Raw genomic sequence first — 12,329 nt, 5'->3', positions numbered from 1 at the left:
GGCTACAGCTCCGATTAGACCCTAGCCTGGAACCTCCATATGCCCGCGGGAGCGGCCCAAGAAATGGCAAAAAAGACTAAATAAATAATAAATAAAAATTAAAAAAAAAAAAAAGAAGTCAAGGATTCCCAGATTTGATCAGTTATGGGATACGGGTGCCACATCTTCAGGAATTAAGCATTTTAATATTTTAATTACAAAGATGACCAATTACTTTAACTCATATAAAACCCTCCCTGCAGAATGTATCAAAGGGACAACTATCTCTGGAAATCTAACATGAAAATAAGCCTGCTCTGTTGCTTAGATACAATAAATAGAAAAGTATGTCATCTCACTTTTCAGGCCCATCTTCCCCCGGTTCACATGGTTCATATTTACAGATAGGTTTTTCTTTTGGGAAATCGTATTAATACGGCCTATGTAATTCTCAGTGAGTTGTCTATCTGGAGGATTTGCTGTCGGCAGTGATGAAGAACTATTTGCCTACAAAAAAAAAAAAAAAATTTTTTTTAACACAGATGATAACCAAGATTTCACTCTTTATTTTTTGTCTCATAAAATTACTAAATGAAAAATTTGGAAGACAATTTGGATTTTGTGGATTTCCTACTGTCATACTTTAATAAAAGTGTAAGTATATACCTTCTCCACCAGAAAAAAAAATCTACAAGGATAAATTTTTTTTTTTTGGCTGTACCCATAGCACATGGAATTTCCTGGGCCAGGAACTGAATCTAAGCTGCAGCTGCAACCTATGCACAGCTGAGCAATGCCAGATGCTTAACTCAGTGTACTGGGCTGGGGATCAACCCATGCTGCTGCAGAGACAACAGGATCCCCAACCTACTGTACCATAGCAGGAACTCCCACAAGGATAAATTTAAACAGGAGAAAATAAATCATCCATTTTTTTTCTTTGATAGTTGCATAAGGAAAAATAAAACAGTCAACTTTCTTGTTTATCCAGGTAATATTCTAAAACACTTTCTGGTTTGCTCTACCCTTTATAAATCTCAAAGAACACAATAACAAATACTGAAGTAAAGCTATATCCTAGATCACAACTTAACAGGTAATAGGAATATAACAGCATCGTTCCTTCCACTGTTATCTGCCATTTTAAATTTTCTTTTTTTGTTGTTGTTGTTGTTGTTTGCTATTTTTGGGCCACTCCCCAGCAATGGAGGTTCCCAGGCTAGGGTCAATCGGAGCTGTAGCCACTGGCCTACCCAGAGCCACAGCAACGCGGATCCGAGCCGCTCTGCAACCTACACCACAGCTCACGGCAATGCCGGATCGTCAACCCACTGAGCAAGGGCAGGACCGAACCCGCAACCTCATGGTTCCTAGTCGATTGTTAACCACTGCGCCACGACGGGAACTCCCCATTTTAAAATTCTTAATCTGACAAAATCTTGTCCAAGATTTTTCTACTTTATTAACCTTGTCAAAGAAAAAAAATTTGGTTTTACTGATTTTCTTTTATTATTTCTTTGTGGGTTTTTTTTTTTTTCACATTAACTTCTGCCCTTCATTGTTATCACTGTATTTTCTCCTTAGAAGGTACTCTATTGTTCTTTTCTACCTTCTTGAATTGTTTTTTGGGCTCATTAATAATTTGCTGAGTTTGTGATTTTTGCCTGATTTATTTTTCTCAATTTTGATTAGAAGGGTGACATCTTCAACTAAGATTTTCCAGGCGAGTATCTTTTTCCAAAACTTTTCAGCATCTAAGAATGGTCCTCTCTCTGCTTTACATGTAAAATGACTTCTTATCTCATTTTGGTAGCTGCTGCTCCACTGTCTGCTGGTTTCTAATGTGCCTTGGACACTTTTTTTCATTTTTACATTTTAATGTCTTCTGCCTAGATGCTTGTCGGATTCTTCATCCCTGGAGCTCAGTAACTTTCACAAGGGGTGATGTCGTTCTTGGTGGTTTTGTGTTTTTTCTGTTTCTGCTGAGTCGCTGAGTTGTTTTCATCTGCCGCCAGGTCTTTAGTTCGGAAATATTTTCTACTGAAATCTCCTCCGATAGCTTCTTCTGTGCTCTGTTCTCATCTTCAGGGACAACAATTACATGTTTGTTGGTTCTTCACCATCTGCCCTCCATATACAACATCACGATCACGTCTATCTCTGTCCTTTCCCACTCATTTGGCAGAAGGGGCTCCTGCCAGAACCAGTTAGCGCTTTGCTCACTGTTTCCTTAGAGCACAACACTGCTGTGGCACCCTGAATAGGTTTTGCCCAGTTTTGCCCACTCTTTCCTAGGAGTTCCTCTCATTCAGGGTTCTATAGAAATGGGGACAGGAAAAAACACTGAATTAAACTTCTGAAAGCAAAAGAACTTGTACGTGGCTTTATTCTGTAGGTGGTATTTTGCCAAAGAGAAAAATACAAAATATATTTGTAAGTTCCCTTTCACTAGGGAAAAAAAAAAAAAAAAGGCAGTTACTCACCTTGTGTTCTTTATTAATTATTTCAAAAGCTAATTTGGCTGCAGCATTTTTGGCTTCCTTCTTTGATCTACCTTCAGCTTTGGGGAATTCTTTCTCATCTATTACAACTTGATACGTAAACCTGATTGCAAAGGAATATTCACAAACATTATGAAACTCATGCATTACCTAACAACAAGTGTTCCAATCCCCACTGCCTCCTAGGACTACCTTTGGAAATTTTAACGTATGATCCATTAGGATTTAAGCAGTCACCCCCCAAACAGCAAAAGAGCATATCATCTGGAAGCAAGGAAAGGCTTATACCCTTTTTTCTCTAGAGTCCTCAGAAGTTACCACTTTACATTAAGAGGACTCTCATAGTACTCTCTGGCAACTTTGTTCTCAAACTAAAGAACTGACTTCAAAACTGTGCCAGAGTTGCCATTCTCCCAGTTTTTATTTTATAGGGATATACCTTTTTTTTTTTTTTAATAGCAACTGACCTCAAGTTATGTGCAGGTCCTGTCTTACACAGTTCACGATACTTAAGTATGACATCGTTCTTTTGTTGGTATTTATTAAGTTCTTCTATGTAGAAACACGGTGAACGACCACTGGCCATTTTCTTTCTCCAGTAAACTACAATAAAAGAGATGATTGAAAGAGGTGATACACTCAGAATATATTTAATCTGTTTTCCCCAATCCAGTTCAAGACACAAAACAGGGTAAGACGAGAGTTCACCGGTGGCTCAGCAGGTTGAGGACCCAGCATTGTCACTGCTGTGGCTCTGGTTACTGTTGCTGTGACAGTTCAATCCCTGGCCTAGGAACTTCTGCATGCTGTGAGTGCAGCCAAAAAAAAGCAAAAAAAAAAAAAAAAAAAAGGGTAAGATGACTCTTCTTTATATGACTGATCTCAGCCCCACATAAGTTCAGAGAAAACTTTCTTACAAAACCTTTCTTTTTCTCTCAAGGACTACACAGTCAAGCTAATTTCTCCAAAATTTTCTTTCTTTTTCTTTTTTTTTTTTTTTTTTGATTTTTAGGGCCACACCATCAGCATTCCCAGGCTAGGGGTCAAATCGGAGCTACAGCTGCCAGCCACAGCCACAGCCACAGCCACAGCAATGCCAGATCTAAGCTGCATCTGCGACCTACACCACAGCTCACGGCAACGCCGGATCCTAAACCCACTGAGCAAGGCTAGGGATCAAACCCACAACCTCATGGTTCCGAGTCGGATTGTGTTTCTGCTTACCACAGGGGAACTCCTCCAAAATTTTCTACTTTCAAAACTCAACTGTCCAAAAAAAAAAAACAGTCAGTCCTCCTCTTTAACTTTGCTTTCTGCTTCCACTGAGTCTTAAGTGCGTGAGAAGGTTAAAAGCCTGCAGGAATTGAATTAGAATTCTTCATGTTGAGAAGATAAGGATTGAGAGTACATAAAGTGAAGTTTATGAAATCATGAAGGATTTAGTTGTATGGACATGGATTCTCCTACGAAATGCCCCAAATCCCCTTTTGAAATTTGAACAAGTCAGTTTTAAGACAATTTACCTGGTAGGTAAATTATGGCCCCAGTTTATGTAAACAAAATCTAAAGCATACAGGAGCTCCCATTGTGGCATAGCAGAAACAAATCTGACTAGTATCCACAAAGATGTGGTTCGATCCCTGGCCCTGCTCAGTGGGTAGGGGATGTGGCATTGCCATGAGCTGTGGTGTAGGTCGAAGACATGGCTTGGTTGCTGTCACTGTGGTGCAGGCTGCAGCTGCAGCTCTGATTTGACCCCTAGCCTGGGAGCTTCCACATGCTGCATATGCAGCCCTAGAAAGCAAAAAAGCAACCAAACAAAAAAAACTAAAGCAAATAGAATCTAAATATAAGAGCTAAAGCTATAAAACTTTAGAAGAAAACATTAGCGCGAATGTTCTCAAGCTTAGATTTGACAATGTAATCTTAGCTACAACAGCAAAAGCACAAGCAACAAAAGAAAACAGAGACAAAATGGGCATCATCAAATTCAAAAGTGGGAGTTCCTCTGCAGCACAGTAGGTTAAGGATCCAGTGCTGTCACTGCTGTGGCACGGGTTGGATCCCTGGCCCAGGAATTTTTACATGCCATGGGCACGGCCCCCCAAAATTTTAACTGTTTGTATATTAAAGCACACTGTGAGGAAAATGAAAGGACAATCTACATAAAGGGACATTTTAAAATAATATATCTGATAAAGGTCTAGTATCCAGAATATAGAAAGAACTTTTACAACTCAACAACAAAAAGACAGTTAAAAAACAGGCAAATGACTAAATGGATGTTTCTCCGAAGAAGACATACACATGGCCAAAAAGCACATGAAAAAGTATTCAGTATCATCTGTCATTAGATAAATGCATATCAAAAGCACAACTAGATACCACTTCACACCCACTAGGCTGATAATAATAATAGTAATAATAATAATAATAATAATGCAGAAAATAAATGTGTTGGTGATGATGTAGAGAAACTGGAAACCTCATACATTGTTGACAGGAATGTACAGCAGTGCAGCCTCTATAGAAAATAATTTGGTGGTGCCTCAAAAAGTTAAAATTATCATATGACCCAGCAATTTCACCCCTAGATGTAGACCCAAAGAACTGAAGAACAGGTTTTCAGATACTTAAGCAGGGATGCTCACAACAGCACTATCGACAATAGCCAAAGGTGGAACTCCTCCAAATTGTATCTCTCAACTGATGAAGAGTAAACAAAACATCGTACATCCACACATGGAATGGTATTCAACCATGAGAAGAATGAAATATTGAAACATGCTACAACATGGCTAAATGGCAAAACCATGCTAAATGAAAGAAGTCAGACATAAAAGGTCACATGTTGTATGATTCCATAGATGTGACTCATCCAGAATAGGTAAATCCATACAGACAGAAAGCAGAGCCTGTTGACTTCTCATTTCTTATTAGAAAGCTCTTGATTTTCCTTCTTTCATGGTCAAACTTCCTTTCTAACACCCTTAATCTTCACAGCCTTTAAATGCTGGAATTCTCCCAGGGCTTGGTCCAAAGACCCTATTTTCTTCATTCTATATTTTCTCATCAAGGTAATTTCTTTCAATGATTATCTATTTATCATTAACTCTAAAGTTTATGTATAGTTTATGAACCCCTCTCTGAGTTTCAGATCTCTCTATCCAATCTCTTTACTTGGACATCTCAAAATGACTTCTAAACTCAAAAGATCCAAAATTGCAGTTACAATCTTCCCTCAAACTGGTCTGGAGTTTCCTTTCTTAGCAAATGACTCCACTGTCCATCCATATCTGAAAGCAATCTGGGAGGCATCCTTGACATGCCCTTTCCCTACCTTCTGATCTATACCTATGTTCTACCCCCAAGCCTTCTACTTCTCACCAGGGCTATAGTCACCATCCTGGTTCTAGCCATCACCATCTCGGTCCTGGACTGCTGCAAGAACCTTAGAACCAGTTTCTTGCAGCCTCTGCAATTCCTTCTCTATCCTGCAGCCATTGAGATTTTTTAAAACTGTTTTCGGAAATTCCCCTGTGGTGCAATGGGTTAAGGATCCAGCATTGCTGAAGCTGTGGCATAAGTTGCAAGTGCAGCTAGGATGTGATGCCTGGCCTGGGATCCCATAAGCTGCAGGTGCGGTCAAAAAAACCAAAAGCGAAACAAAACTTGTTTTTTCATTGTTGTAAAATATATATAACACGAAATTTACTGCCCCCCCCTTTTTTTTCACCATTTTTAAGTGCACAGTTCATGGACAATAAGCATTTTCACAATGTTGGAAGGCCATCATCACCATCTACCTCCAAAACTCTTTTCATCTTCCCAAACAAAAAGTCGGTACAATAACTTCTCGGGAGTTCCCACCATGGCTCAGCAGTAACAAACCTGACTAGTATCCATGAGGATGTGGGTTCAACCCCTGGCCTCGCTCAGTGGGTTAAGGATCCAGTGTTACCATGAGCCATGGTGTAGGTCACAGATGCGGCTCAGATCCTTCGTTGCTGTGGCTGTGGCGTAGGTGGCAGATGAAGCTCCACTTCGACTCCTAGCTTGGGAACTTCCATATGCCACGGGTGCTGCCCAAAAAAAGACAAAAACAAAAACAAAACAAACAATAACTTTTCATTTCCCTTTGCTCTAAGCCCCTAGTAACTGCTATTCTATTTTATATCTCTATGAATCTGCCTATTCTAGGTACCTCATATAAGTGGAATCATACAATATCCGTCTTTTTGCATCTGCGTATTTCACTTAGTATATGTCCTTAAGGATCATCCACGTTGTAGAATGTGTCAAAATTTCCTCCCTTTTTAAGGCTGAATAATATTCTGCTGTACGGATATACTGCATTTTGTTTATCTACTCATCTGTCGACGAAGATCTGGGTTATTTCAACCTTTTGGTCATTGTGAATAACACCGATATGAACACTGCTGTACAAATATCTGTTCAAATCCTACCCTCAAATCTTTTGTGTCTATACCTAGAAGTGGAGTCACTGAATCTCGTGGTAATTTTATGTTTAACTTTTTGAAGAACTGCCAAACTATTTTTCACTGTGGCTATACCATTTTATTTCCACTAGTGATGCACAAAGGTTCCAATTTCTCTGCATCCTCACCAACACTTGTTATTTTCCATTTTTAAAACAGCCATATCGTAATGTTTTTTTAAACATCAACTCAATCATGCATGTCCCACAAACCACCACAATTGTTCTTCTTAAGGTCACCAATAGTTTCCCCAACTTTAAAACTAGTAGTCATTTGTCAGTTCTCAGTCCCTGTCTACCTGACTCATAATCAACATATGACATGGTTGCTCATTCCATTCTCCCTCCTGTCCCCTTCTTAGCTTGGACACCTAAGACACCACCCTCTCCTGGTCTCCCTCCCTTCTCACAAGCTACTCCTTCTGTCTCCTTTCCTGGTTCCTCTTCATCTCCCCTTCTTTTAAATATTGTAGTATCTCAGGGTCCAGTTCTCAGATCTCTCTGCTCTACTTATTCTCACTACCCTGCTGATCACCTTGAGGCTTGTGGCTTTAAATTCCACCTACACAATGATCATTCTGAAAAGAATGCCTCCACTACCAACTCTTTCTGGCTCCCAACTGCTTCTGTCCAACACACTCCTCTCTGAGAGGCTCTGGATATGACCCTTCTGCCTGGCTTTTGTCTGGCCAACTCCTGCATCCTATAGATCTCAAGTCAAACATTCCTTCCCAGACACTTTAGAAGAGGTCCTGGTTTGATGATCTATCACAGCCCTTGTCTCCTTTATTGCAATTGCTAATTTAACGCACTGTCTTCCAAAAGAGACCATGAGCAACAAGAGCGAAGGGAGTAGGTTTATCATAGAGGCTCAATAATGAATAAATGAATACCAAAGTATCTGTACATCTCCACCATCTCCATGACTTGTCACATGTTTTTCTCTCCCAATACCTATACCCTTTGTCTACTAGGAAATTCCTACTCATCTGTGGGAACAATATATACTTCTTTTGAAGCTGAGGGAGCAGCTAGTACCTCTACATGGGCCTGCCACCCCTTGTCAGCTCCCATCATAGTGCTGACTGCTTTTTACACTAGTCAGTGAGCTCTTTGGGGAGCCAGCTCTATGTCTTACTCATCTCTGTATCACTGCCACCCAGTGGCAAGTGGTAAATTCTGAACACCTGGATGGCATATAGGGAAATGAGAGATTGAGTCACTAAAATTAAGCACTCCATCTTAAACCTCATTGTCTCTCTTTTTCTCATCTGTTGTTTTCTGTGCATCCTTTCTTCATTCATTCAGCAAATGCTTAGCAAGTGTCAGGCACTGTTCCAACACTGGTGTCCATATGTGAGCAAGACAAATCAAGTCCTTACCTGCACTCCACTGAAGAAACAAAGAAGACAACGTCCAAAAACAAATAATAGGAGTGGGTATATGATGACCAGATGGCTGGAAGTGCTACAATGAAATGATACAGGGGCATTTAGTAGGTAGGGGCAGAGATATGAGGGAGATGCTTTGATACAGCGGTCAGGGAAGGCCCTTCTTAGGAGGCAATATTTAAATCAAGCCTAGATGATGAGAAAGCCCATCACACTTAGATATGGGGGGGGTTCATCTCAGGCAGAGGAAACCCTAAGGCGGGCACCATGATGGCTTCTGGAGAGATAGCAAAAAGGCCAAGGAGACTGCTGCACAGTGAACAAGGGGAGCAAGTGGGAAGTGAGTCAGAGAGGGAGGCAGGTGCCACAGCACACAGACCATGAATGAACTGTGGATGTTATTCCACTTGTAATGGGAAGCTGAGGGTTCTCAGCACAGGGGTGATGTGATTGGATTTATGTCTTTAATGATCAATCTGATGCTATGCAGAGAACAGAGCATGGGGGCAGTTGTGGAAAAAACAAGCAGAGCATGAGTAGAGGTCAGGAGACTAAGTCGAGGCTGCTGCAGTGGTTTAGGGGAGCAATGCTGGTGGCTGGAAGGGCTTAGATCTGAGCAAAGGCACCATCTTTGCAACACCACTTAGATCTGAGATAGGCACCTTTCTTAACCTTTAATTTGTGACCAGAAAAGAGGAATGAAAACACCTGATTCACAGGTTGTTGTGAAGAGTCAATCAGACAAAAAGCATCCAGCAGGGTCTCCCACAGCAATGCCCCTCAATGAGTGGTGCTCCTGGCCTACAATCCCCAATTCCAAAAAGCACTGAAAACTGAGGTTTACTTTATTTTCATTTGATTTGGTTTCGGTCAGTGTGTAGCCCCCCATCTAGACCTGAACTAACATGAGTTATTTAGAGTCTTTACCACACTTTGTTGTCTGCAGACAACATTTACACATTTCACTGCAGAAATGTTTTATGATAGACTGCTGCTCCACTCTAAGAGCATTAAATTACTTACTAGTTTTTTAAAAATCCATAAGTCCCTGAGTACCAGGACATACCTGACCTAAGGGTTTCAGATAAGGATCTGCAGCTGTGTCATTATTTTTAGGAACCAAAGTGTCATTTAGTTTAGTCACAACCATGAGACCATGCATCCAATTGCAGGAGGCCATAGATCTCAGAACACCAGTTATGGAAGAGTCCTTAGCAATTATTTAAACCAAAGTTCCATGGAATGCCCTAAATCCACAGAACTTTTACCTCTACATAACTGGTGATGTTCAAAATGACAAGCCAGTTTGAATTTAAGCAAAACATAGGTGTAAACCAATAAGGTGCTCAATTGGCCTGTTTGAAAAAAGTACTTATGAGTTTGGAAAAAAAGAAGCAGCAGGTTTCCTTTCAACTACATCTCATTTGAATATATGTTACCATTTTCCTAAAAGAAAATTCCATCATAATCACTAAAAATGTTATGTGTCCATCTTACTCTTGCCCAAAAGTTACTTTGCCTGTGCCTTGATTCCCTTACGGCAGACTGTGAACACTTATGGGTCAAGCCCCCTCCAGGGTCTGAACACTGCTTGACAAACAACATTCAACTAGTACCTGATGAATTAAATGAATAAACTACAGATCCAGTGTTATGGATCTTCAGGTTCAAATAAGGAAAGAGAAGAACAAGTGCATAAACTGCTCAAGATTCTAAGTTCCTAAGGGACAGCAGGGAGTCTCTTAACTTCTGATTGGCGGGTCTCATACTCTGGAACTCAAAAGAGAATGTATTAACTACCACTCATTAAATAAAGACATAAGGAATACCTATTATGTACTAGGTTATACTAGTGAACAAAACCCTACTCTTGTGAACTTACTAGTGGAGGCATATGGACAAACCCAATAAAAAGTGTCACAGGATGATAAGTACTATATTGAAAACCAAGGCAGAATAAGGGGGACAGCAAGGGAAGAGTGGGGCTTCTTTCACATGCAGGTTGTTCCTGGAAGGCTGCTCTGATAAAGTGATATTGGAGGAAGTGAGAATAACACGAAGGACTGGTCCACACAGGTATCTGGAAGAAGAATCTTCCAAGAAGACACAGGCAGTGCAAAGGCCTAGAGGCAGCAGATAGTGCTGAGCTGTGCTCCAGGAACATCAAAAAGGCCTGCGTGGTCAAGAATGGAAGGAGCACCAAAAACACTGTGTGGGATTCTGATGAGATGGGAAGCTACTGGGGAGCAGAAAGGGATTGTCTTGTTCGGACGTGAAGTCAGGTTCCCGTGGTGTTGAGAGGCGGTGCGGGGGTGGGGGTGGGAATGGAGTTGGAGCTGGGCGGGGGGGGGGTTAAGATGGGCTTTTGGGAAACAGTTGCGACAGTCCAGGCAAAAGACTTTTGGTCAGGGATTATTTAGCCAATTTTTTGGGCAATTCAGGCCTCCGTATCTCCCATCTGTTGTCTCTCAAGGATGGGGCTTTTCCGTTTTCCACTGGTTGTCCCTGCCCCCAGCCTGCGTCTGGGCAAGTGATTACTTGCTCTGCTAAAAAGATCTTCGCGGGAGATGAATGGCTTTGGTTCCCACCGCGCTGCATAGTCCCTCCCCAAATTCAGCAAACGCCCCACCTAAGGCCTCGGACAGCGCTCCCAATGCAGCGGCTCAGGGGTCAGGAGTCTTACCAGGGTCCAGTCCCAGGCTGGGGATGCAGGATGGCGAGCGCCCTTGTGGCTCCTGGTTGTCGGCCCCTCGCCACTCACCCGCGCTGCTGCAGTCTGTGAAGCCTGGTGGGATCTGGGCCGCTCACTCTCAGTTTCGTTTTCCCCGCGGACTCCGCCTTCTTCCCCCGCCGCACGGGCCCCTCCCGCACCAGTCAGCACTTGTCCGCGCAGGCTCCGGGATCGCGCGCCACTGGCGCCTGCACCCGGAGTTCCCGCGGGCGGCACTGCGGCGCCTGCTGGGCACCCGCCGGCCGCTGCTGCGCGGTGGAGCGCGTCCGGGTCCCTGCGGCCTGACCTGGTCTTCTCATGCTGCTTCCGGCCCCCGTGGCGGGATCAGTCCGCCGGGATGTGGGGAGGACCTTGAGGTCTCCGAGGCCCACTGCGTGGCGGGCGCTCCCTGAACTGGGCTCTTCAACGCAAACATTTGGGACGGCGTTGCGGGGAAGGATGTCATCAGCTCCATTTTACATTAGAAACTGAGCAAATTAACTGTCCCAGAACAAAGCAGGATTCTATTACCCTTAACCACCAAAGCACCCTGCCTCTTCCTCACATTCACCAGGCTGGGAATGAAGAGGTCTGCTGGCATAATCTCCCTTCAGTCTGTTCCCAGCCATCCATCCATTCATTCAACGATACTTGCCAGCCTTTGTACCAGCCAGTCCATCAGTTAGAGCCACTTGCTCCCCGCGCAACCTCCTGGAGGTTTCGACCAAAGTTCTTACCAGAAATCCCAGATTTGTAAAAAAAAAAAAAAAAAAAAAAAAACCCTACTCACCTAATGGACTATGACACCTTCCCAAAGTAATACTGCTGCCTCGACCAAATGACTGAGGAGTGCTGAGGACTTACCTCACAACAGTTCTGCAAGGTAGGTCCATTATTATGCCCATTTAACAGATGAGAAAACAGGCCTGAGGCACAGAGAAGTAACAACTAGTAAGCTGAGGAGCCAGAATTAGAACCAAGAGTCTGTACCTCAGCATCCTAGCTAGGGTGAGTAAGAGAGTGGTCCCAAGGTGGACTTCAGGTACACATTACCTATTGGCCATTGACTCCAGGAGTCCTTTCCCACTTCTCTTTTCTACCCCCTGTATGACAGGATATCAATGGCTAAACACTGCATTTTCCTTGATTTAAGTTCCCCCAATGTGGCGCACTGATGGGAGTTTGGAAGGCAGGTAGGAGGCAGAGCCATCTTTCTGTGCCCTTTGAGGTTGCAAAAAGCTCTAGCTTTG

At 42.6% G+C, this 12,329-nt stretch overlaps 1 protein-coding gene across 1 annotated transcript; it reads right to left on the bottom strand.

The window, feature by feature from the left end:
• Positions 1–303: 303 nt before the first annotated feature.
• LOC110257977 (double-stranded RNA-specific adenosine deaminase-like) lies at positions 304–11,424 on the bottom strand (the record flags this gene model as incomplete). The annotated part of the gene is made up of 5 exons (XM_021080995.1): positions 304–486; positions 2,463–2,583; positions 2,948–3,083; positions 8,361–8,445; positions 11,053–11,424. Coding segments are annotated over 5 exons (897 nt in total), but the record flags the coding sequence as incomplete, so codon positions are not given.
• Between the last annotated feature and the right edge of the window lie 905 nt (positions 11,425–12,329).

This window comes from Sus scrofa, unplaced genomic scaffold, assembly GCF_000003025.6.
Source record: "Sus scrofa isolate TJ Tabasco breed Duroc unplaced genomic scaffold, Sscrofa11.1 Contig1002, whole genome shotgun sequence".
NCBI classification, from domain to species: domain Eukaryota; kingdom Metazoa; phylum Chordata; class Mammalia; order Artiodactyla; family Suidae; genus Sus; species Sus scrofa.
Note: the sequence above shows the minus strand (reverse complement) of the source record. Positions and strands in the feature narration are given on the sequence as shown.